At 37.3% G+C, this 26,525-nt stretch overlaps 1 protein-coding gene across 3 annotated transcripts; it reads left to right on the top strand.

The window, feature by feature from the left end:
- Nucleotides 1-1,073: 1,073 nt before the first annotated feature.
- Nucleotides 1,074-26,525, top strand: PPM1K (protein phosphatase, Mg2+/Mn2+ dependent 1K). 3 transcript variants are annotated; one of them, XM_054688222.1, is made up of 11 exons: nucleotides 1,074-1,272; nucleotides 2,134-2,447; nucleotides 5,826-6,342; nucleotides 7,829-7,929; nucleotides 8,280-8,316; nucleotides 8,797-8,841; nucleotides 12,165-12,193; nucleotides 14,518-14,683; nucleotides 14,871-15,015; nucleotides 21,099-21,233; nucleotides 22,875-26,525. In XM_054688222.1, the coding sequence occupies exons 3-11, from the start codon at nucleotides 5,903-5,905 to the stop codon at nucleotides 23,004-23,006; spliced, it is 1,230 nt and encodes a 409-aa protein (XP_054544197.1). In that variant the 5' UTR covers nucleotides 1,074-1,272; nucleotides 2,134-2,447; nucleotides 5,826-5,902; the 3' UTR covers nucleotides 23,007-26,525. The 3 variants fall into 3 exon arrangements, with proteins under 3 accessions (XP_054544197.1, XP_054544196.1, XP_037385294.1); XM_054688221.1 differs by lacking the exon at nucleotides 2,134-2,447; XM_037529397.2 differs by lacking the exons at nucleotides 2,134-2,447; nucleotides 8,280-8,316; nucleotides 8,797-8,841; nucleotides 12,165-12,193 and having other exon boundaries at nucleotides 22,875-26,522.

Genomic DNA, 26,525 nt, shown 5'->3' with positions numbered 1-26,525 from the left:
GCTGGAGCCCCAATAGCATGCTGAGAGCTGGCAAAAAGCCAATAGAGCCCCCAAGGCGCACCTGTCTGGTTATATATGAAACTTGGCTTTTTAACTCCACCCTCAGTTCCCAGCAATCCTCCCTCTGGTGAGGATGACATTATGGGATTTGTAGTTCTTGGTGTCTTGGACCTCTTTTTGGTCTGGAGTGAGGGTGGAGTCCATAAAACCTGTGTTTGTGGAGTTTGTTCGGGGCATCCTTCCTCCCACAACATTCTCTCTTCTGTTCCAAAATGTTAAGTTGTTCTACTTCAGGATCTTTACTCTGCTGCCTGGAACAGTTATTGATGGCACAGCTGACTGACTTCCTTCTCACTCTTTAGTCTCAGCTTAAATGTGCTCTTACAGAGTTCTCATATAACAACCTTCCCTATCTAACTCCAACCTTCTGTTATTCTCTATAGCCACACCTTGTCTATTTGGCCCCCTTAACAAGATTTATTATTTTATTTGTTTACCTGTTTGTCTTCTCCCACTTCCGCCTCATATTGTATGCTTTATGAGGACAGTTATCATATTTATTGGTATTAGGACTGTATCCCCAGCACTTAGCACAGTGCCTCACAAAGGATCTTCCATAAAAATAGAAATACTCTCGAATGAATGACACATGGGATCACAAGACGCCTGTTCAGTAACAAAGAACGGCAGTGAAACCAGATTCTTTTCAAGTCTTTTGCCGAAAGTGTTGGCATTCCGTTCTTGGTTTCCTAGTTGTCACAACTACCGCCCTCTAGCTCCAAGTGACACCTCCCCGCCCCACCCGCTGGCTCCCCACCAAGTTTCCGAGCCCACTTACGGCCGAGGCACCCCCTCATTGGCCGGCGCCAAAGACCTTCGGCAGGGCGGGGATGTCCCCCGAGCCGCTAGTGGCCCAAGTCAACGTCACTCTGCAGAGAGCTGCGCAAAGTCAGCCAAGTCAATTGCAGTTGCGGGGAGGCTCGTTCCCATAGGAATCTGCGATTGGCTGAGAGGCCGCGAGCCGCACCGCCTTGCCAAGCGCGCATTGGTCGGAACTGCCGTCAGTCCCCGGGAACAGACTTTCTTTTCTCCATCTGGCTCACTGCTGGCCAAAATTCTCGAATATTTTCAGCAGACGAGCCAGCGGCCGTTCTGCCTGCTCCAGAGATCGGAAACATCAGTGAAGACAACCTTATTCACCGACATAGAAGGCCCTTCCCCAGCCCTCCGTTGGCTAATTTAAAACTTTTCCAGGGACATAACCACCAGGAGGTAAGCGCCTAGAAGATGCACTTCATTTATTTTTCTGTAAACTGTTAAGAATGTTATTTATAGGCAGCGTCGCATCCCACCGCCCCCGGGGCCGGCCAGGGAGAATAAGCGCAGGAGGGTACCCCAGGGAGAGAAAGGGAATGCTTGATTTTTCCAGCCTCCTCGGAGCCCCACCGTCAGTATCTGGGTTCCCTGTGCTCGGCTTTCTTCCCTTTCCTAGTCAGTGGCAAGGCCGGGCGGGGCCCACCTCGGCTGCGGAGCTGTCTCCGCGCATTTGCTGCCAAACCTCGGCGCCTGGCCTTGCACTTGCCCGCGCGCACTGGACGGCCGCCGGGCACAGGGAGGCGGGTCGGGGTCGGGAGGGCGAAGGAAGGGGCCTTGGACGCGAGGCTGGGGCTGCCAGTCCGCGTCCAGCCGTAGTCGGCCGCGTGGTTCTCTACCCCGAGCCCTGGACGCGAGGATGCTGTCGGGGTGTGGAGGGGGGGTGCCGCGCGCCACCCCAGCTGCGGCGGGGTGAAGGGAGATGAGGCGACACCCGGGATCTGAGCGCCGAGAGGGCTGTTGGAAGGCGGAGGCCGGCGGCGGAAGGTGCCGGGGGAGCCCAGCCAACTGCAGGGCTGCGCGCGGCGGCCGCGGGAGGGCAAAGCTTCCTGCCTTAGGTCGCTCCGGCCACTCGTCTGTCTCAGCTGCGAGGCGAGCCCAGGGTCCCTGGCTGTGCACGGGTGAGCTTTCTGGGGGATTCGAATAGAAAAGGATGCAGGGCTTTGGTTGGTAGGGATATGAGGACCTGACTTTTGCTTTGCTAGGAGAGTCTGAGATCTTAAGGCCTTGTGGTTGGTGATGTCTCTTTTTTTTTTTTAGCATCCGCTTTCTGTAGATTAGACATTTCACAGGAGGTGACAAAGACAGACTCCGGGTGGAAATAACCAAGAATATGGAATCTCTTAAGGCTCCATTGGCCTTTTTGAGCTTCAGATTGGAATTGTGCAGCAAGGCCTCTTAAATCCTTTGCACCCGCCGCCAATGCGGAGGAGAAAAGGAGGGTGTGTAGCAGTTTCAGAAGGAGCATCCAAACCGACGGATTATAATGGTCTAGAAAACCAGATACGGTGCAGTGGTATCCCAGCTATGCTGCCGCAGCTGGAAGAGAGCAGATAGCTTTTAATTCCTGAGAAGTGAGTCCTCGCTAATGATTTTTTTTAAGTGTCTTAGTCACTTTGTGTTTACCAACGACACAGCTACCTTTTTTGATTAGAATCTTAGAGATGATGAAAGAAGAGGGGAGAGGTGCTGGTGGTGTATTATAGAGGAAAGGAAAATTCTTAAATGAAAATTCTTGAATGAAGTCCACAGGCACAGGTTTGGAATATGGTCTGTGACTTGGATCCATATTAACTAAAATTTAAAAGATATCTATGGAATTAGAATAATAACTACTTTCCACTGCCCCCATTTTCTTTTCTCGATTGACAGGCTTAAACATATGTCCACATCAGACCGAAGGGGAGTCCTTTGGAGTTTTTGTTGTTTTTCCCCCAGATAATCTAGTATACTTTCTCTCCTACCCCCCCATTAGTTTATTGATAAAGAAGATAATAAAGTCCAAATTTCCTGAATTACATTCTACTTTTTAAAAAAGTCAGTGAAGGGCCTCCCCTGGTGGCGCAGCAGTTGAGCGCTGGGCTGCGAAGCTGCCCACAGCCTCTGCAGCGCCAGTTCGATCCCCGGCCACCGGTGAGGTCCCACATGGTGCTCAGACCTCTCCTGCCGCCCGCTGCTCCCCTCAGCAGTGTACTTCCTTAGTCAGTCTGCCTGTTCTGTTCCCCGCTCTGGTTCTGGTGAATTCTGTCACGCTCCCGCGCTTCTGACTGTACCCAGTGCTTGTATAAACAAACAAATAAATAAATATATCTTTAAAAAAATTAAAAAGTCAGTGAATACTTGGTTTAAAAATATTTAGATTGCCTTATGTTTCCATTGTGGAAGTTACTGATAGGAAGACACCTGCGTTCCACTTTCTAATTGGGAGATAAGGACACGTTTCTGAAAATATTTTTGCTGGAGGCATTAGCCCAAGCAGGTTTCAGTGGTACTGATCCTTACAACTACTGAATAATTTTGGCATGGGCTTAGAATGACAATAATAAACTGCCTTTCTGACCTGCTTTCAACAACCAAGAGCAAGTGTACCTTCCTGCCAGAGATAGTCTGTGCCTCCTTTTTCCAAAAATAAAGTTGGATAGCTCTGAGGTATTTAAACCATTGAGGGATTATAAAATGGGGCTAATATGAAAACATAAAATTGGCAGCACAATCTTTTAGTTGTGTATGTGGCTTTTTTTAATCCCTCCCTGCCTTTTATTTTTAAATCAAGTGTGATTTTCAAAAGTTTACTAAAAACCAATGCAGTTGTATTCCTTCCTGATGCTTTTACCTGAAACTTTCTACCCAGGATGTGGGTTTTCATTAGTGCTCTCTTGTAGAATTGCTATGCCAGCGTTGTGGTTTCCTCTTATTTCCAATTAACCCTCTTGCCAGGGGCCAAATTTTATCTCTAGTCAGAGTTTTATGTCAGGACTTTACAGCATTAGATTAATCAGCTTGATCATTGGGGAAGGAGAAAGATTTGTGGTTACACAATGCAAAACTGATGAAAAAGGAAAGTATTTTCAGGTGTTTATTTGATAATATGTAGAATATATGTGTCGATAATAATGTAGAATTGTATGTGTGTGCATGTACACACTTACATGTAAAAAAAAAGGTATGTGATTAAAGTCAATTTGTGTGCCATACAATTTTATTTTGAGTGGGAAATACAACAAATTTGGAAAACAGTCAAAGATTGTGTACTTTTTTCCTTCTGGTAAATATAGTGTAGGTTACTTATATAACTTGCTATGAAGCTTGGGTTCCAATCAAGTTATTTTTCTTGATTTTCTTTTTTTTTTTTTTAAAGATTTATTTATTTATTCATACAAGAGCTGGGGTACAGGCCAGAGATACAGGGGGTGAGAGGATTCACCAGACACAGAGTGGGGAACAGAACAGGCAGACTGACTGAAATACACTGCTGAGGGGAGTAGTGGGCAAGTCAGGAGAGGTCTGCTGCGCCATGTGGGTTGCTCCCTGGCCAGCCGGGGATCAAACTTGTGCTGCAAAGGCTGCGGATTGCTTCATAGTGCGGTGCTTAACCCCTTGTGCTACCAGGGAGGCCCTATATTTATTTTCTTACTTAGCATAGTTTTTGGGATTTAACTTTTACTAGTAGAATATGATGTGTGGCATAATTGTTCTTGTGCTCTGACAATTTTGTGTCTTCAAAGGGCTTTTCAAACAGAATTCTGCCCTTTGATTCTTTTGGATTGCTTTGACTTCCAAAGATTGGATATAATATTAAAATGGCTTGTATAAATAAGTTAGCTTTAATTTCCAGTTGAGAGGTTGACATAAAGGATTCTTGAATCACTTTTAAAGTTTGTAGGTAAACTCATACCAATTTATAATTGTTATATTGACAAATAATAAAAAAAATTCTCAGATGTTTGACAGCTGGTTTCTACTCTTTTTTTTTTTTTTTTTTTTTGAGGTTTGAGATCATGGAAACTCTTTATAGACTCTTGTTTGCTAATCATTTCCATGGGCATTTGGAGAGTTGGTGGACAATGATAGCTGATTCTTGTTTGAAGCATTGGTGGGATCTTTTCTTGATCTTGAGGTTTAGTTCAATGTTGTTATTCGGCTTTGGAAACACAGTTCCTCTTTGAGTTGTTTCCTGTGCCATATGAGGGGTTTAGCATGATGCGGTTATACTGTATGTAGAAAAGAAGAGCTGGAGCTGTTAATGTAAATGTATCAATCAATTGTTCATAAATTTGTTGACCAAGCATATCAATAAATTGCTTGTCTCAAGTCCATTGCCACTGAGTTCCTGAGATCAAACGCATCACAACTGGCTTATCCTTGTGCCTGTGAGGTGCTTGCATGAACCAGTTAGCATTAACCATGTGGAATATGTAAAGTTTAGTAAATTGAGAAATCTTACAACAAAACTCTGATCCCAGATTGTGTCTGTATTAAAATCTGGCCACTCTTTGGGTACAGAACCATCATATTTTTTTAGCTAGTTGTTTTTTTTCTTTTTTCTATCTTTCATGAGAGATTCTGTTATCATTAATACTTGCCCCTCCCTTTTCTTCAGAACAATGAAGTTAGTTGTATTCTATGTTCTTGCTACTCCAACTGTGGACTTGCTGGACCAGCAGTTCGCATCATCGGGAGCTGGTTAAAAATGCAAGCTCTCAGGCCCCACCGCAGATTGAATCAGAATTTCCATTTTAGCAAGATCCCCAGTGATTAATTTGAGACGCCATTGTTCTATATGATCTGTGCACGTTGTCAAATTTTTATAGAATTTAAGCACTGTGAATTGGATAGGTAATTGGATTCTTTTTTTTAATTTACTGTTCTTAAGGCCTTTTTGGTTAATATCTGTTGATGTATATTCATGATATTCAAATTGCTGATAACTCTCTCTCTTTCTCTCTATTCAGTTGCATCACTTTTGTTGAAGACATTCCATTGTTGTTCCATTGACCTTTCCCTCTACTGAGTCCTTTGGATTTGAGTTATGTCAACAGCTGCCTTAATTACTTTGGTTAGAAGTGGTGGGAACCAGGTGAGGAGGAGAGTGTTGCTTAACTCCCGCCTGCTGCAGGACGACAGGCGAGTGATCCCTATATGCTACAGCTCCACTTCAGAGCCCAGATGTTCTCGGTTTGACCCAGATGGTAGTGGGCGTCCAGCTACCTGGGATAAATTTGGGATTTGGGACAACCGCATCGATGAGCCAATTCTACTGCCTCCCAGCATTAAATATGGCAAGCCAATTCCCAAAATCAGCTTGGAAAATGTGGGCTCTGCCTCACAGATTGGCAAACGGAAAGAGAATGAAGACCGGTTTGACTTTTCTCAGCTAACAGATGAGGTCCTGTACTTTGCAGTGTATGATGGACATGGTGGACCTGCAGCTGCTGATTTCTGTCATACCCACATGGAGAAATGCATCATGTATGTACAATGACATTCACTCTGACTCTGCAGCTTGCCTTGTGCTTCATGTTTAAACTTTGGCCTTTTGACTGATATGTTTATTGCTAATGTAGTTATTTAAGTGGTTTCATGCCGTTTCATGAAGGAGTAGTGACTTATTTATTATCGATGATTACCATTTCAGAAACACATGTTTTAACAGCTCCCCTGGCAAGAGTATTGACCAGTGTCTACAGTACTTGATTGTGGTCATTTCAAGGGAATATGAAGGACATGATCTCATCTACTATGAGATTAATGAAAAACTTTATTCCAGGGGGAAGGTGGGGAAATTTCTTCTTATTCCCCTGGGTTTTGCTTGGACTGCTTGAACAATCAAATTAACAACAAACAGGTCAATAGGAGAAAAATCCAAATTTAATTAGTCATGCATCCCTTAACAGGGGAAATATTCTGAGAAAGTGTGTCCTTGTGCAGACCTCGTAGAGTATCATTACGTGATCCAGATGACGTAGTCTACCACTCAGGCTCTGCGATATTGGGACAACCATCCTACATATGGTTCATTTGTTGACTGAAAGTCAGTAAGTGACTACGTGATCTAACATAGACATACACATAGAGATGAGGCAAAAAATGCAATTATATATGAGATAGGAACCTGGGGGTTCAAGGAGAGAACGATGAGGATGATTGCGTGATGAGGAGAGGGTGATAGAGAACAGATGCTCTATAATGAATTACGTGTGCCCAGACACTTAGATTATTTAGACAGAGTGGTTGTTTCTGGTAATAACCTTAATTAATTCTAGGTAAGACCCCCAATTTTCATTCATTTTTTTTTCTTTCTGGTACTTGAAATAATCCCACTGTGACACTGGCAATCTAGGGGGGGGGCTGCCCTCATTCCTCAGTGCATGGCATATAGTGCTCTAACAAATGGTAATTCATTCAAGTGGTGTGTGTAGTTTTGAATACTTGCTGAAAATAGCTTTAGATCATTGACATAAATATGGGAAAAATATTGAGTGTGGGTTTTTAGTGCTCTTTAAAGAAATCTAGTGTTTATTGCAATTATTGATGTGTTTTGAGAATCACAATACTGCTAGTGGTAAAAAAATAGAGGGAGAACAGGAGCAGAGTATGGGACTACTTTTCTTCCTGTGTATAGTTATTCATTCTGGTTATCATTGAGTTATGCATGGTTTTCCCATATTCCACAAAGGAAATCAGTGGCTTGATTTAGTATGAAGGAACTCGACCTCTCACGTTGTGGTAGTGAGGATTCATCTTTAAAGATGGGGTCCCTGGAGTTGTGCTTAAGGGCTTATCTCTGGACCTGATTCCAGTTTGACTCCCTGATCTGTGGATTTTGAGCATCTTGAACATCAGACTAGGGGGGTCCATTGTATGGAAGTGACTGCTAGCTAGAGTGACCTAGAGGAGACTTGAAACTAATAGTAAAATGATTTCGGGGAACTCTTTTTTTTTTTTCCCCACGAAGGGACTTGCTTCCTAAGGAGAAGAACTTGGAAACTGTGTTGACCTTGGCTTTTCTAGAAATAGATAAAGCCTTTTCCAGGCATGCCAACCTCTCTGCTGATGGTAAGTAAAACAATCACAGTCCTTGGAGTCTTGGGAAATGTTGGAGAATGGAAACAATTTAAGCCCTTCAGGGGTGGGAATTGTAATGGAAGTTTATTTGCAAGGATGCTTATGTCGAAATGATTTTATGTAAAGAATCACTTTAAATGCTGTTTTTGGAATTCAAACTAATGTTAGTACCTCACTTTTAAGTGAAATATCAGAACTCAAAGCCACCAAATGGTCCTGATATTGAACTTCAATTTTAAAAAGATTTAAAAACTTTTTTTAAGTTTGTTTGATTGCTCATTTTATGGACAAGATGGCTGTACTATGAGAGGGTTTATTGCTTTTGTTTTTGTTTTTTTTAGATGAGTCTGATGAACAAGTACTGAAATACACTACAGGGTAATTGTATCTAGCCAGGGTGGTAATTGTACAGACTAGAAGAAATTACTAATTGGTCCTAGATAGGAAAGGACAATGGTTAATATTTGATAATTAGAAGGAAGATATTTTTTCCCTACTTCTGAAAAAAAGCTGATCTTGTAATTTTCCTGTAGTAACTAGTAATATTTTTGTTTTTATGTGTTAAATAGAAGCGAATAATAGCTTAATTTACAAATTAAAATTAATGTACTGTGTATCCTTAAATTTTGAAAGCAAAATGTTTCTGATTTTGATTATATTTATCAAAACCATTTTAGGAAAATATAGTGTATATTTTGTAGTTAGCTGGTTCTAAAATCTCTTACTCAAAATTTTGAGTTAATCTTAAAAACTTCTGCTGTGGCCATATAAATGTGCTTATAGACCTAGTAACTGATTTGGAATTGAATCATGCTCTAATATTGATCTGTGCTATAATATTCATCCTTTTGTTTGAAGGAGGTCAGAGTGCATCACAGATAAGGAACTGAAACTCAAAGAGAGGTAAAGGTCGGTTGCAGAATTAGTGTTGGGGTTTTCCTGGCACCCATCTTAGCCTCTCTCCTGGGCATATTTAATAATTAATGATGAGGATTAGAGAAGATGATTCTTAGGATAGCTCCATTTGCCATTTTAAGAGTTTTTTTCTTGCTCTTTTTTGAAAACCTTGCATCATATACCTGAGAAAATCACTAGAGCTCACTCACAGCAGGGATTCATTTTCTCATTTGTAGATCATTTAGGCCCATGTTCTCTTTTCCTTCATTCCTTTGCACTTTTCCCCATCCAGCTGTCTTCCTACTTATGAAAAAAGGTAAATTTTTGTGAGAGGTAAATTTTAAAAATAGTTCTATGACTAATGGGTAAGACAAATGAAGGGCAGAGGACAATAAAAGACACACTTTATTATAGTTGTATCTTTTTAACTCCAACATTGGTATGTTCTTTTTCATCCATAAGGAGGTCACTATTGGTGCTTAATGGTGTAAACAGGTGGGTGTGCCTAGTTCGGTAAACAGAGCTTATTTGGCAAGGTTTTCAGAAAAGAGCATGCAAAGGTATTAAAATGTGGTCAATAATCAATCATTCATCCTGTGTGGGTGCAGTCAGCCCTTTTGTAAAGGATTATAATAACTAACATGCTTAAAACAATGAAAGATTAAGTGTAAAACAGAGAACCCCTTCCATTTATTACAAAATAAGTTTTAATTAAAAAGAATTTTGAACTCAGGGGGAGAATTTATATAACTTGTATACCTTAAAAGATACTCTCTAAAGATGTCTTATGCAAAATCAATCATAAAAATGTAAATCTTTTCTAATGATGAAATTAAGATGTGTTCAATTTCATTCCTCTGTCATGTTCTTTGAGGTAATGATCCCAGAACGTTTGTAAAATAATCTAAGATTTATTTTTCATTAAATGGCCATTTGTTGTGAGTGTAATGTTGCAAGAAAATTATGCTTAGTGTGCTACTAAAAGAAAAAAGTGTCTATCACCTTGTTTTTAAGTTTTACTTTATATGTACTCTTAAATATTTTTGAGGACAATTTAAAAATTTATTCTTAATAAGTTATCAAGACTTACAAAAATGACAAAAATTGTCTCTTGCTATTTGGGGCCTATTTTTATCAAGTCTATTAAAATCACTAAGAATGGAATGTTGTGTGTTTTTAACTTTTAGATTTATAGGTTAAAAAATTCATAACATTTCAGATTTCAAAGTTATTAAATTTTTTTGGGGTAGTTTTTGGTAAGAACTGAAGCAGTATCAGTATTATAAGATTAGATAATATTCTCTTCGGCTTAGGGCTAAGTAGGATGGATCAGTGTTTCTTAATAAATTATGAAAGTAAGTGCAGTTTGCCCTCTCCAGTTTCTTTGAGCTTCACATTTAGCATCAGCCTTTTTTTTTCTTGAATCCTTCCTGTGGGCAGCTTGTGGGCAGGGAACAGGCCTTACTCAGTTTGAATCTCCATTGATCAGCACACTGCATAGACCTGGGAGACATTCAGTTATTTGTGCTGAATTGATCTCCACTGCTTGCTTTTTCTCCTCAAAGTCATTATAATTTATTCTTTGATTATCCTAGAGCAGATTTGACCAATTATTGACATTATGTACATATTTTAATGAATTATCACTTCCGGGTGGATTTGAATTTGAAGTAGGGAATATCAAAAGTGGTTAAAATATAAGGATGAATCGCTAATGATAGAATTTCATGTTCAGATGGGAGGAATGTCTCTCAGTCATACTCGAGTAGCTTTAGAGAAAGTGAAAATAAAACATTCTTATCTTTTCACCAGTTCAGATCATATCTACATAATTACAAAATCATCCCATTAGCATTTAAAATGTTCACTATTTCAGTGTAAACTAATGTTGAGGAGAATAAAATCAAAATATCATCAAGAAATGGCAAGAATCTTGCCTTAAGAAATTGCTGTTTCTTTCTATTGATTTGTTGGTAATGCATTTTGAATTTACCCTTATTTATGAATAATTTCATCATCTTTTGAATTTTTTTTGAAATTCAGTTTATCACTTAAATGAATCCAGCTTGTAAATTCAAATGATTTTTCCATTAGTCTGTTTATTAACAAATTTCCGCTTAAACTAAGAGAGTCAAAAACTTAAATTATATCCTATATAGCTTATAAACACTTCAAAGTGTTTCTAGATTGCTTAAGGTGTGAAAGCAGCAAAGTTTCTCAAGAGAAAAAAAAAGGTCAACAAGAGAAAACTTGCTTTGACATTGTGAGTTGGAAATAGGACAGGATTGTGAGTCTCCAGGAACTCCACATGCTGTGTGATCTCTTTAGGGAAGAATTAAATACTAAATAACCAATGCAACTGAGTATCCTTATGCTACTGGCAGCCTAAAAAAAAAAAAAAAAATAGGGATGCTTTGAAGAGATATTCTTATTGTGCTGTTACTGTTTCAGCTCATTACTTTGATTTTGGTGCTCATGTCCTGAGCACTCATATTTAATGAATATTGCAACTATATTGGCTTACGCATATTGTCTATACCAGTTGAATAAGTGACCAGGGGGTGTTATGTTTTGACAAGTATAGCTTTTACTTTTTATGTTGCCATTCAAAATCTTGATCATTTTTCTTTTGATATGTGGACCTGCAACACTGGGGGAAAGAGAGAGCTGCAGAAACATCATTTTATGAATTATATGCAATTATTAACATGTATTAGAACTCAAGAGCCTAGCTTTTATTTATAGACAATTAAGTAATCATTATATTCCAAAATGCCTTCTAGATACTAAATTCCTGCATTAAGCACTGTTAACAAATATATTACTTTATATATCTGGTGCTATAAGAGGTGCTTTCTATTCCTTATTGGCATATATTTAAATCCCAATAATTGGTGGTATAGTGTAGTTCCCATCTTCTCTCACAACATACTGCTTGTCAGATACAAATTAGTGTTATACCCATGAATTTTCCTTTTTGTTATTGGAATAATTCTGACATTGTTACCAAACAAATTTACAGTGCTTTTTTTTTCAACTCACTAAAAGTGCTGTTTTACTCTTCAAGATGGTTTGAGTGTATGTGAGTGCATATGTGAATGAGTATGTAGATGTTTCTGTAACCATGTGTCTTTTGGTACAGATGCATCTGGGAAGCCACCAAAATAAGAAAGAAGTATTAATTACTCTGTGAAAAAATATTCAACTACAAAATACCATCAACTTGGGTAACTGAGTTTTGGAATCGTTGATTTGGCATCTCCTGAAATATTATGTAATTTGCTAGTGACATTTTCATCAAAATAAAAACCCTTCCCCTTATTTTGCAGCTCTTTCTCTGCCCTCCCCTGTGTTGCAGGTTTGTAATGTTTGAGCACAATTCTTGGGTGAATTTCCTATTTGCCTCTGTGCGTGTTATTTGTGGCAGAGACTGTGCCTGGTCAGCAGCTCTAGACCTGGAGCCCGTGGACACTATATGCTGGGCTTCAGTGGAAAGAGAGATCTGCTTAATTTTGTCTCAGGTGAAGGAGTCCAGCGGTTCCTAGCCTGGACTACTGGAAGGTTCCCACATCCTCTTTGTCCCATTAGTTGAGATGACTTGCAGTAGAAAATGTCCAGTGAGTGTTAAGAACTTATTGAAAGATGTCTTAGTTGTATAGTTTGTTGTTAGGGCAAAAAAAAAAAAAAGAATTTTTATTTCTATGTTAAATGTTAAATGAAAATAAATGCTGAATTAAGATTTACATTCTTAGTTGCTTAACAAAACAGAATGAATAGTTAGTTTTGAGAGCTTTCCCATAAATCCTGGGATTTTGGAACTGTGAAGTTGGATTGGTGGCAGAGCAATGAATAAGAATCCTAATTTTGAAATTTCTCATGCATGACATTTTGACTCTTGATTTAGCCAATTAATAGCCACCTTAAAAAAGCCACGGCTGATCATTTAATCAGAAGAAAAAAAATAGTAAATTCCTTGGATGGGCAGCATCTGAGTAAATGCTTGTATTCTCTTACCTGGCTCTTCAAATCATTTGAAAATATTATAGTGGTTAGGTTGTAAAGACTCTTATGGTGTTTTGAGACACTCGAAAATTAACATTTGCAATATAAACTTTACAGATATGCTAAAAATATATGTCGTACAGTGATGAATATGTGTTATATTTTCACACTACAGAGATATTATTACTTTGGCACAACAGTTCCAAAATCAAGAGATAAGTGGGAAGATAGTGTCAGTATAAATGCTCTTTCTCAAAGTAAATTCAGCATGGATATAAAAGATTAAATAAGGCTTATTCATGTTTTTCCATTTTACTTTTCTGATTAAAGCAGGCATTTTAATGTATAGATTGTAGTAGTATATAGATATAGATTATCTATATCAATAGGTAGATAGATACATCTTTACAAAATGGAATACTGATGAGGTATTATGTAATTTTTAAATTGTCTGTTTTGGAAAAAATTGAACCTCAATCAGTCAAATCAATGGCACTTCATTTTCCCTAAATCTGTCTTTCAAGTCAAATCATCTTTAGAGGACGACTTGAATGTTTTATTTAGATGCTTTAAAAAATTAACCATGCTACTGAAGATAATACCTGCTTTAAATAAGTTCTCCTTTTCAATTTCTTCCGATTTGCTTTACTTTTTATAGCCCATAATTTCACAGTATTTTCTCTTTTGACAAGGCTCAATGCACCTTCAAAGTTTTTAACTTAGGGCAGACAATTCAGTTCGGGTTGGATGAAAGAAATAGTAGTACCCTCAAGCCAAGTAGCTGATTATATTTGTTACCCGTCAGAGAAAATTAATATTCTTGGGGTGCTCTGGGCCTAGGGCATGGTCACAGGAGTGGCACTTAGCAGTGCAGTCCTGCCTTTGGATCCGGACTGATTGTTTGGATCTTTCTAGAGCTGGGGAGTGTTAATGATACCACGCTTGTGGGAAACTATAATGAATTTCATTATCTCTACTGCCCAGTTTTCTGCTAAGGGTGGCTGTAACTTTGTTTCTTGTCTGGGGAGGACAAAGATAAACAGAAAAGAATGTGGACCTCTAACCATTTTAGAATATTTTTGTGTGTGAGCATTCGTAAAAGTAAGACAGTTGTAGAAGCAAAGACTATGAAGTAAGCACTTAACTCTTATTTAGCCTATCATTTAATAATACTTTCACAGCTTAGCAGTAAGAAATGTACAAGAAAATAGTAAGTGCTTACATGATAAAGAGTCAGCATGTCTGAGTAAACATAATAGATCTAATTCATCCTGTTATATTAGCCAATCTAATGAAAATTTAATAATTTTAATCCTGACACCTAAGGTAGTTATAATAAATTTAAGACAGCTCTACCTTATTTTTAAAATTGGGAGCCATTTGGGAACAGCAATGCTTCTTTTTTCTTTCTTTTCTTTTCTTTTTTTTTTTTTTACCAAATTAGGTCAGCAACTTTTTGTTTGCATGGAGCCTTGTTACTGAACTACATACTTCCTTCTCTGCATGCTCTTACTTACAAACTTCATTTGCATTTTATTTGCATAATGCTAGTTAAATTAGAATAATACATGTCAGCATTAATTAGAATAATTACATTTAGTTTAACATGCCTGTGTAATAAAAATTCCATACCCAATCATTTGACAATCACTGACTTATACTCTTTCATAATGTTTGCAGCAACTCTTCTGACCTCTGGGACTACTGCAACAGTAGCCCTGTTGCGAGATAGTATTGAACTGGTTGTTGCCAGTGTTGGGGACAGCCGGGCAATTTTGTGCCGGAAAGGAAAAGCCGTGAAGCTGACCATTGACCATACTCCGGAAAGAAAAGATGAAAAAGAAAGGTACTGCCTCCACTGATGAATGATGCTTATAGAACACTAGAAGTGTTTTATAAAATGCTTTATAAGATGCTTAAAAAACACACAGAAGTGAAGCATTGCATTTTTAAACAGATTTTATACTTAAGTTTAACTATGCTTTGGTCGTTCTGGGTATCACATCATAGTCTTGTAACTTTTTCTTGCCTAGAATAAAGAAATGTGGTGGTTTTGTAGCTTGGAATAGTTTGGGACAGCCTCACGTAAATGGCAGACTTGCAATGACAAGAAGTCTTGGAGATTTGGATCTTAAAGCCAGTGGTGTGATTGCAGAACCTGAAACAAAGAGGATTAAGGTACGAAGGACTTGCAAACACTTGGTACTCACGTGAAGAAAGAATGCAGGATTGTGACTAGCTATAGGCATTTACTAAAAGCCTTGACTTTTGCCAAAATGGCTTTTAAAAGGGAGTAATTTTTAGAAAACTAGATAAATTTCATGTAAAATAAGGACTTCCTAGCTGAATGTATGATGATGTGCTTGGTTTTCATTCTACTCTGCTATGGAATTCTCCTAATAGAATGGCCTTTTCTCACTTGCACCTGATCATCAGTGTCACCACCACTTGAAGCTGACCTTGACTTTCCTTATCCACCAAACTAATCATTCCACCTATTTCTGTGACGTCCTTTGCATGCTGTTAACTAGTGCCTGTTTACCTTACACTTCCCCCGATACACACTGGCATTCCCTTTCTTCAATGCCTGATCTTACTCCAATACCAAGTATGGTATAGGCTCTCAGTAATGGCTGCAGACATTTGTTAATTAATCGATTTCATGTTTTTTAGATGTTCTACTTAAATTCATCTTACTTAGCAAATATATATGGTTCACTGTGTTCCAGGCTCTGTTTAAAGTTTGTACCACTATTCTTATTTTTTTTTGGAAGATTTTTATTTATTTGTTCATGCATACAAGAGCTGGGGTACAGACCAGAGGTGCAGGGGGTGAGAGGATTCGTCAGAGACAGAGTGGGGAGCAGAACAGGTGGATTGACTGAAATACACTGCTGAGGGGAACAGCGGGTGAGACAGGAGAGGTCTGCTGCGCCATGTGGGTTACTCACTGGGCATGGCTTGAACTTGTGCTGCAGTGGCTGCGGATAGCTTCAGAGTGCTGAGACTTAACCCCTTGTGCCACAAGGGAGGCCCCACTATTCTTCTTTTACAGAGAAAACAAACCTAAAGCATGTAGAGATCAGCTGCAAAATACTTGCTCAGCTATAAAATAAAGGCAGAATCCATATCCTGGAAGCCCCTATGGAGACAGCACTCGCAGCTGTGACAGGAGAGGTGCCGATTCCTGCCCTCTGGCTTTTCATTTGTGGTGTTACTTAGTGCATGTTAGGTCTGTCCTCAGTGGTTGATATGAAAACCTATTTTTGTTTTCAATTTTCTATTCTTTTTCTTTTTCTTTTTTTATATTTAAAAGAGCAGGTTCATTAGGGAAAGGGACAGAAGGGCAAAAGACACTTGCATACACTGTACCAAAATGAAAAATGATGTAAAAATATATAGTTAAAAAATTAAAATAATTTCAAAGAGAAAAAAATAATAAACTCAAAAACACAATAAAATTACTCAAATTACAGGGCCTCCCCGGTGGCGCAGCAGTTGAGTGTTGGGCTGCGAAGCTGCCCACAGCCTCTGCAGTGCTGGTTCGATCCCCGGTCACCGCGAGGGTCCCACATGGTGCTCAGACCTCTCCTGCCACCCGCTGCTCCCCTCAGCAGTGTGCTTTCTCATTCTGCCTATTCTGCTCTATGCTCTGGCTCTGGTGAATTCTCTCACCCTCCTGTGCACTTCTGACTGTACCCAGTGCTTGTATAAATAAATAAACAAATAAATCTTTAAAAAAAATACTCAAATTACATTAAAAAAAAAAGACACTTGCTTAGACACAAGCAGGCAGGAAGAGCTGCCCTGAAAGGGACAGGTTTGCTGAGAGCATCTTTTTCTTTTCTGTTTGTTTTTTGTTAGGAAAATGATATAAAATCTTGAAATTGTTTTAATATCCAGGGTACCTGTCAGAGTATACAATTCTGTGTCAGGTATTCCTATCATTGTCTCCTATTGCTATTCTCTTTGCTTAATTTCCCCCCCCCCTTTTTTTCCCCATTACTATTCTTGGATTACCATTACTATTCTTATGTATTTGGAATCCTCTCCCAAATGTTTTTATATCTTAATATATAACTGTATATAAAGCCTAATTTATTTATTTTTAAGACCTATTTTGTTTTTTTGTTTTTTTTTAATAAATTTTATTTTTAAATTCCCCATACAATTGTGACCCCCTTATTTTGACCCCAATCCCTCCCCTCTCCACCCCCCAACCCCCATAGAGTGTCTCTGGTTCATAGTTGCTTGCTGATTTTGATTTTTGCTTTCTTATAGTTATTCTTTTTCCTGGTCACTTATTTAAGTTTTCTAGATTCCTGCTATGAGTGAGACCATCCGGTATTTTTCTTTTTCTTTCTGGCTTATTTCGCTGAGCATGATCCCTTCCAGCGCCATCCATGTTGCTGCAAATTGCATGTGTTTATCTTTTTTTGAATGCTGAGTAATATTCCATGGTGTATATGTACCACATCTTCTTGATCCAGTCATCTATTTTTGGGCATTTGGGTTGTTTCCAAAGCTTAGCTATTGTAAACAGTGCTGCTATAAACATAGGGGTGCAGGTGCTCTTTGGAATTGATGTTTCTGTGTCCTTTGGGTAAATACCTAGGAGTGGAATTGCTGGATCATATGGAAGCTCTATGTTTAGTAGGTCCAGAAATCTCCACACAGCTCTCCACAGTGGTTGGACCAGTTTGCACTCCCACCAACAGTGCAGGAGAGTTCCTTTTTCTCCACACCCTCACCAACATTTGTTGTTGCTAGTTTTTTAAATATGTGCCATTCTCACTGGTGTAAGATGGTATCTCATTGTAGTTCTGATTTGCATTTCCCTGATTATAAGTGATGTTGAACGTTTTTTCATATGCCTGTTGGCCATTTGCATTTCCTCTTCAGAGAAGTTTCTTTTTAGCTATTCTGCCCATTTTTTGACTGGATTATTTTTTCTTTGTTGTTGTTGAGTTTCATCAGCTCTTTGCAGATTTTTGTGATCAGTCCTTTATCATTAGTGTTGGGTGCAAAAATGTTCTCCCAGTTGGTGGGGTTTCTCTTTGTTTTTGTTATTGTCTCTTTTGCTGTGCAGAAGCTCTTTAATTTGATGTAGTCCCAGCTGTTGATCTTTGCCTTCACTATCACTGCTTTGGGTGATGTGTCTGTAAAGATGTCTTTGATGTGCATATCATGGAGTGTTTCACCTATTAAGACCTATTTTGAAAAAAAAAAAAGACCTATTTTGAGAAGAACAGATCCTCCTTAACAAATTTTTTCAAGAATGCCTTCCCCCTCCTCCCCATCTGTCCCCTTGTCTCTTTCCCTCCCCACTCCTACTTGACTCAGAGCCCTCAGGATGTTTGATGCCCAGTAGTTTTTAAAAGTGTTTTAAAAGTGTTGAACTGTTGTGTGAATGTCCAATATTTGTTTTTATTGTTCCAGCTTGTTTTGCTGCACATAATTTCCCAAATTCCCTCCATTTTGTTGAAAAGGTTGTGTGCACCCTTTACTGTGGCTATGTAATATTCCATGATATATAAATGTACCACATTTTGGTCCTTTTTTTTTTTTAAGTGTCTTTTCTAGCTCTTATGCCCTTTTTTTTTTAAGATTTATTTATTCATTCATACAAAAGCTGGGGTACAGGCCAGAGGTGTGGGGGCTGAGAGGATCCACCAGAGATGAAGTGGGGGACAGAATAGGCAGATCCACTGAAATACACTGCTGAAGGGAGCAACGGGCGAGTCAGGAGAGGTCTGCTGTACCATGTGGGTTGCTCCCTGGCTGGCCAGGGGATCGAACTCATGCTGCAGTGGCTGTGGACAGCCCCATAGGTTGGGTCTTAACCCCTTGTGCCACCAGGAAGGCCCGCATCATTTTGGTCTTTTGAAGGAGATTTAGTCTGCTTCCATGTCCTAGTCATTATAAATAATGCTACTGTGAATATTATGGAACAAGTGATTATTTTATTGATGGCTTTGTATTCTGTGGATATATGTCCAGATGGCATACAGTATTTCTACTTTTAATTTTTAAGGTAAATCCAGATTGCTTTCCATAATGGTTCCACCAGTTCACATTTCCATCTGCAGTGTAATAAGGCTGCTTTTCATTGACATCTTCTCCAGCATTTGTTGAGGATTTTTTTCATATGCGCTATTCTCATGTTTATGCGGTGGTATCTTATTTTAGTTTTAATCTGCGTGTCTCTCATTAGAAGTGACAATGAACATTTTTTTCTATTTGTCTTCTGGCTTTCTGAATATCTTCTTATGTGAATTATCTGTTCATATCTGCTGCCTATTTGTTAATTTTTGGTTTTGGTTCAATCGTATGAGTTTTTTAATATATCTTGGATGTTAATCCCTTGTCAGTTATATATTATGTGAATATTTTTTCCCCTTCAGTAGGGTATTTATTTAATCATCTTTATTTACTTTGGCTGTGTAGAAGCTTTTTAACTTGAGGTAATCCCTGTTGTTTATTTTTGTCTTTAATTCTCTTGACATAGGGATTGAGTCACCCAAAATATCTTTATTGTTAATTTTGCCAAATGTATTGCCAATTCTTTCTTCTGTATATTTTATTGTTGTAGGTATTATAGCTGAATTTTTTATTTATTTTTGTGTCTGGTGTTAATAAGTAAGCCAGCCTCATTCTTTTACATGTGGCTTTCCAATTTTCCCAGCCCCATTTATTTTTAATTTTTTAAATTTTTTAAAGATTTATTTATTTATACAAGAATTGGGGTACAGGCCAGATGCATGGGAAGGTGAGAGAATTCACCAGAAACAGAACATGGAACAGAACAGGCAGATATACTGAAATACACTGCTGAGGGGGGAGCAGTGGGCAAGACAGGAGGGGTCTGCTTCGCCCTGTGGGATTCTCCCTGGCAGGCCGGGATCGAAACCGCGATGCAGAAGCTGTGGACAGATTCACAGTGCGGCGCTCAATCACCTGCGCCATCAGGGAGGCCAGCAGCCCCATTTATTAAAGAGGTTGCCTTTTCTCCATTTTATGATTATGGATGTTTTATTATAGATTCAGTGTTGGTATATGTGTGGATTTATTACTGAAATTTTTATTCTGTTCCATTGTTTCATACACCTGTTTTTGTGCCAGTCCCATGATGCTTTTGATACTATTGCTTTGCATTAAAGTTTGAAGTTAGATAAAGTGATACCTCCATTTCTCTGCTTTTGTTTTGGGGTTGCTTTTGCAATTTAAGGCCTCTTGTGGTTCCATTTGAATTTGAATATTTTTTCTTCTGTTTCTTTGAAAATATTGGTGGAATTTTAATGAAGGTTGCGTTAAATTTGTATATAATTTTAGGCAAGAATTTAATTACTTTGATTCTCTCCATGAATAAGCATGGGGTATCCTTCCACCTCCTTATGTTGCTCTCCAGGTCCTTATTTATCTTGTAATTCTCCTTGTATAAGTCTTTTACCTCTTCTTAGGTTGGTTCTGAGATATATATAATCTTTTTCATCAATTATAAATAGTTATTTTCTTAATTTCTCTTAGTTTTTATTCATTATTTGTGTATAAAAAAGCTATGGGTTTTGTTTGTTTTGTAGCCTGCCACTTTGCTGTATTCATTTATGTTTCCAGTGACTTTTTGTTGGAATCTTTAGGCTCTCCTATATATAATATCATATTGCCTGTAAATAGTGATAGTTTCACTTCTTTTTTTTACTATTTGTATTTCCTTTTATTTTCTCTATTTGCCTGATAACTCTGACCAAAACCTCTAATACTAAGTTAAATAGAAGTGGTAAAAGTAGAATTCCTTGTCTTGTGCTAGAGAAAACTGTAGTGGAGAAAGTATTCAATTATTCACCATTGAGTATTTTATTGACTGTTGGTTTGTGATATATGACCTTTATTATGTTGAGGTAGGTTACTTCTATTCCCATCTTTTTACAGTTCTTATCATAAATGGGTGTGAATATTATCAAATGCTTTCTCTGCATCTAATATTTTCATGACTTTCATCTTTTGTTGATGTGGTGTATTACATTGATTGATTCATCTATATTTAGTCATCCTTGTATCCTTGACATGACTCCCACTTGATCATGGCATGTGATCCTTGTGATATACTTTGAATTTGATTTACTGCATTCAATTTTCACTTTGGTTGCTTACAACCTCTGAGATACAGATGATCACTCAACAAACAGATAAAAGCTTTGGATTATGATCTGTTGTAAAGCTTAGTCTGGTTTCTAATCCTACACCCTTGGTTCTGGTTGCAGCTACATCATGCTGATGACAGCTTCCTGGTCCTCACAACAGATGGAATTAACTTCATGGTGAATAGTCAAGAGATTTGTGACTTTGTCAATCAATGTCATGATCCCAATGAAGCAGCTCATGCAGTAACTGAACAGGTGACACAGTAGAGCTTCTGCTAGAAGGGTTGGGAGCGAGGGAGGGGGCTGCGTGAGACAAACTCAGGTGCAGGTTCTGGTGCAAGTGCCACCCCAGGCTTGAGATTTCTTTGAAATCTTGTGTTTTTGCTTCAGTATTACAGTGAATTTTATACTTGACTCCATTATATTTCCAATTAAAAAAAATTTTTTTTACAATTTCCCCAAGGAGATGAGTAAAATTAATAGGCCAAGGAAATATACTGTTATTTTTTTGGCTTTGTGCACATACTAAAATGATAGTAATAGTAAATTATAGTAATAACAAATACTAATATCACTTACTATGTGTCAGATACTCTCCTGTTCACTTATATTAACTCATGTAATCAACACAGCAAACCTCTGGAGTTGGAGCTATTATTATCGTCTCTTTCTCACAGATGAAGAAACTGAGGCACAGAGGTTGAGATGTTAGGTAACTTATTCAAAATCTGTCAGAATTATAAAATAATATATTAAATTTCTGAACTTAGCTTCAAGCCAGTAGTCAAGTATCCAAGTCTAACCACTTCACCATCAAGCAAGGCTACTCCAAGTAAATATCCAGCATAGGACCACTGTAGCATGGCCATCTTCTGGTTTTAAAAATATGGGTGTGTGAAAAAAAGCAAATACAAAAAAGGTGTGTGATGGGTTGTGTCAGTTAGAGGTAAAATTTAGAAGCTGCATAGTATTTTTCAGATAAATTGTAAAATGTCCAATTATTCAATATTCCGTTTGGATAGAAAGCTTTTTTAAGTTTTAGACATCACTGATTACTAGAAACACATTAATTCAACAGATGTTTTGGAATTTTTGTATTTTCAATTGGAGAGTTAAATTTGGTTTAATCTTTTAAGTGCTAATATTTGAAATTAATACATATGATCTTACTTGGAACACATTATTTGCTTGACAGTTGATAGGTAAACATAAATCATTCACTTGGCTGATAAGTGTGCTCATGAGATTAAGGAAATGTGCCCAATTCTATGAATAATTTCCTTATTTCCACTACCTGTCTTGAGATTTGTGTGTTCTAACTCATGAGGACAATGATATTTTTAATGAATGTGTAGTATTCCACTTATTTGCATACCATAATTTATTTAACAGTTCCTCTAAACAGTAAATTTAACTTACGTTCACTTTTCCATTTTATAAGGGGAGCACTATAACATTCTTTTATTCCCTTTAGAATATTTTCTTTGGTTACATTAGAAGTTGTTATGTATAACAACACAGTTTTCTTAAGTTTTTAATAAGTTTGTCAACTTGCCCTCCAGAAAAACTCTTCTAATTTATATACTTTTCACTAAAATGTCTCCCCAAATTCTTATAAGAAAATTCTTATAAGAATTTTTTGTACCAATTTGATTATTTACTGGACATTTGTATTTCTTGACTGTGTAGCTTCTTTCCCTCTTTGCTCCTTAATGTATGACATGTTTGTCTTTTTTAGATTGTTGTAATAACTAAAAAGTACATTAGTACTTTATGTTGTTATTTTTGGGGAAACATTTTATATCAGATTTATCAACCTTTACATCAGAATGATTTCTCTTTGTAGAGACTCTGATTTCCTGTATTTTTTCTCTTCCTTCCTGCAAAACCTCACAGGCAATACAGTATGGTACTGAAGATAACAGTACTGCAGTGGTAGTACCTTTTGGTGCTTGGGGAAAATACAAGAACTCTGAAATCAACTTCTCATTCAGCAGAAGCTTTGCCTCCAGTGGACGATGGGCCTGATCATGTGAGGGGACTTTGAGTTTCTGTGCAAATTTTTCACATCAAGAAGCTGATTATGTCAAACAAGTCATCAATGCCATAGTGACCCTGTGATTTAATAGATTAGTATACAAGTTGGTATAAACTTAGCCATTTACATAGCCATTTCTCATCTGTCATATTTTATGTAACTGTACATAAAAATATATGTATAATTCAGCTATTGTGAGTCTCTTAGATGAGCAAATGAAAAGTAATTTGATACACTCACTTGCTGAGTGTTAAATTTCATTTTTAAAACTCTTAGGCAGCTATGGTTTTTTTTCAGTCATTTTTGCTCTTTATTAAATTGAACAGATTTTTGTCTTCAAGCTCTTCAGAATTAGTCAGTATTTTGACAGCTACACAGTGTGTATCTGCAAGTGTTTATTTTTAATAACTAAACCAAGGACTAAGTATGAAAACGAGTTCTCTATTACCTGATTTTGTATTCTGTATTGCTTATTTGTAAATGTTACAACAGAAAAGAAGTTAATTTGAGTAACAGAACACTACTAAATTGTGAACATATTTACAAACAGTGCACTGTGTATTTTGACTGTGTCACCAGGCTCATCCTCTCTACCCCTTTTATTCCCATTTTCTGTAGCTAAGAGACTCTGTAGATGTGACTATTCCTTCATATTAAAAAAAATGCACAACCTAAGAGTCTTTTAGTCAGTTAAATACTAACATTGTCAGATGTTTTGTATAAAGTTTCTATTTGTTATCTCTAACACTGTTTTGTGTTATGTATATAGTATATTTATGTCACTTTGTATAGAGTAAGCAGATTGGATAATTTGTTAGTCAAATAACACTGTACTGATGTTGCTACAGATAGAGCTATAGACTTAAGTCTCCTTTTTGCTCATTTCTAAGACTCATAAGAAAGACTAAATCTAAAACATCCAAATTTCAGCTTGCTATGTAATTTAGGAGTATAAAACTACTTCATCTTATCTGCATGTACATTGACTGTTAAAATGTGAATCTATGAATGTGTATTTGGAATTATATTTGCAATTTATTTCTGAAGATAATGTAAATTTGTTACATGTTGGATGATGTACATATGTATATTTTGGAGTAATAGAAATTTAAAGGGAACAATAATGCATAGACCCTTCAACAGTTAGCTTAAAATTGTCGATATGTTTATCCCTAAGGATTCTTGCCAAACTGAGAGTTGTTTTCTTAAAGTAGAGAATGAATGGTTATTGGCAGATGAGGAAGTAGATTAAAAATAACTCTTGGAAATGTTTTATGATGGGTAACTTATGTGGAAAACCCAGGAGTAGAACCGGCATGTGAAGCTATGTTGCTATAGGCAATAATGCATACTAAAAATGTAGGATATGAGAAAAACATTGGTTGTCAAGAACATGGAATTTTATCATAGAAACAAAAGGAAAAGAAACCAAAAAGATAAAGTTGGTGTAGCATATGCCTTCAACTCTTACTTTTCAGGGTTGACTTTTGTTTTTACATTTTATTTAAAGGCTTATTAGAAGAGGGACCGGTATAAATATTCACATCTTCTTGCCTTTTGGGGAGTGGAGGAAAAGACACCTTGAGTTTTCCTGCTTGTATTAATCAAGAATTGTCCATTGAAAAAAAAGTAAATTAATATTTCAATCTTTTTCATGGAAGTTTGTTGAAAGAAAGAAAGTAACATTACAAGAAAGAATATAGTCTCCTATTTATTGTCTGAGAAGTGAGAAACCGAAGGTAGGCTAAAGAAGCTGGAAAATTTCCTTGCTGTTTGTGAGTTTAGTCTTGGAACATTAGTATGGAAACTACATTGAGTATATGGAGAATGTTTTAACAAGCAAGTGAAACTCTGAAGTACAAAATGACATTTTAAAGATATAATTTCCTTTTTTGTTTTGAATTGTTCACATTATTATTCCTTTGTCTTCTACTTTAAAAACAAAGGGTGGAAGTGATGTTGAGTTGTGATGTCTGTCATTGATGTACTGAGATGCAGTGCCATGTTTGACAAAGAGGAATTGTGTAGGGCATGGAGAGTGTTGTAAGCCTTGGTCTGGGATGGAGTTTGTTCTTTCTCACCTGTGAACTTTAAAACCCTAAACCACTCAATTTTGATGAAAGCATAAAATATACTGGTGTTTGTTCTTCCAGCCATAGAGGTAAAGTATGATATGTAGATTATTATAATCCAAAAAAGGTCTATTTACTGGGAAATTTTGGAATACACAAATAGTAGTGAAGAAAAGGACTGTTCTAAATAGTTTCTAAATTGCATCTCAATTTGCCAAGTGTCTATTACCATGTGGTATAGGTATGGTATAAAGTATATTAATATAAATAAATTTAAATCAATTGCAATTATGTCACCTTCACTTATATGTGGTATATAAATCACTTTCTAAAATGCATTGCCAAACTTTGCCAACATTGATTCGGTAAGAAGTTCTTCAAATCGTGACTTTTAGTAAGTGTAAGTCCCCAAGTCCCTTATATATTCAAAAGTAAATGCAAGCCTGTTCCCATCAACTCTTCATTTGTTACAGACTTTGTGCTTCACAGTCTCACATAATTATCCAGGGAAGAAAGCTCCGACCCCTCCAGAACTTTTTTCCCTTTATAATGTGAGCTCTTATCAAGTTCCAACATAGAAAAATATTATTTTGAAGAATTAGCATATGATCTAAATAGTGTTTTATCAAAGTGGAATTTGATTTTTTAGAATCTTGGCAGGGAATGGATAGGCCTACGCTAGGCTAACTCTTCAATGATCAGATAGGCCAGAGAAAACATTTAGTTACCTTTCTAAAATGAACAAGGATTTAATTTTGTGGTAATAATCATAGTAAGATGGGGTAGAGTGAGGAATAGTTACAAGTTCAGCATAAAACAGTTAAACATGTATTTTCCTTTAGCACCTCAATTGTTAACATACCCAGATCTGTGAAAATGGATAAAATTTTGGTGGAGTTACATTTTATTGTATCTATTAGATTAACTTATCTGGATGGCTTCAGGAGAAATGAAAGTTTTGTCTTTACAAACCAAATAGTGATGACCTGCCTATTGCTTTGGGCATCAGGATTAAGATTGGCTGGCTCTCTGGAAGCTCCCATTAGTTGCTATATGGTTGAAATGGTCCATTGATGTCATACTGAGTGGTCTGGTTTTGAAATCATGGAGTTCTTTCACCTCCAAGAATGGCTTATTGGCCATTGGATTCCAGTACAGTTTAGTAGCTTGGTGTGTATCAAGTTAATCTCTACCAAAGTGCTCTTGTGTACATGTGTTTTATAATTTGCCAAAGTACTACTTTGGTATATAGTACTTCCTGTAGTAAGCTGGTGTGATTGCTGCTTTGACCATTATTTTAAATATATATATTAGAATAACTGTGAATGGACTATGAGGACCTATCTCAGTGTTCAAAACATCATTTAATAAAATATATGAATTAAACAATTTAAAATCCATCTGTGTTTATCTGGCATTAAGTCTTTCCAACATCAT

This window comes from Talpa occidentalis, unplaced genomic scaffold (genome assembly GCF_014898055.3).
Source record: "Talpa occidentalis isolate TD23 unplaced genomic scaffold, MPIMG_talOcc4v2.1 talOcc4.6, whole genome shotgun sequence".
Taxonomy (NCBI): domain Eukaryota; kingdom Metazoa; phylum Chordata; class Mammalia; order Eulipotyphla; family Talpidae; genus Talpa; species Talpa occidentalis.
Note: the sequence above shows the minus strand (reverse complement) of the source record. Positions and strands in the feature narration are given on the sequence as shown.

Bases quoted from the DNA above. Each gene is read 5' to 3' on its own strand.
- PPM1K (XM_054688221.1), top strand. From the start codon at position 5,903: ATGTCAACAGCTGCCTTAATTACTTTGGTTAGAAGTGGTGGGAACCAG. The intron at 7,930-8,279 runs GTAAGTAAAACA...TGTTTTTTTTAG, and splicing joins TGCCAACCTCTCTGCTGATG to ATGAGTCTGATGAACAAGTA. The intron at 21,234-22,874 runs GTGACACAGTAG...AAAACCTCACAG, and splicing joins CTCATGCAGTAACTGAACAG to GCAATACAGTATGGTACTGA.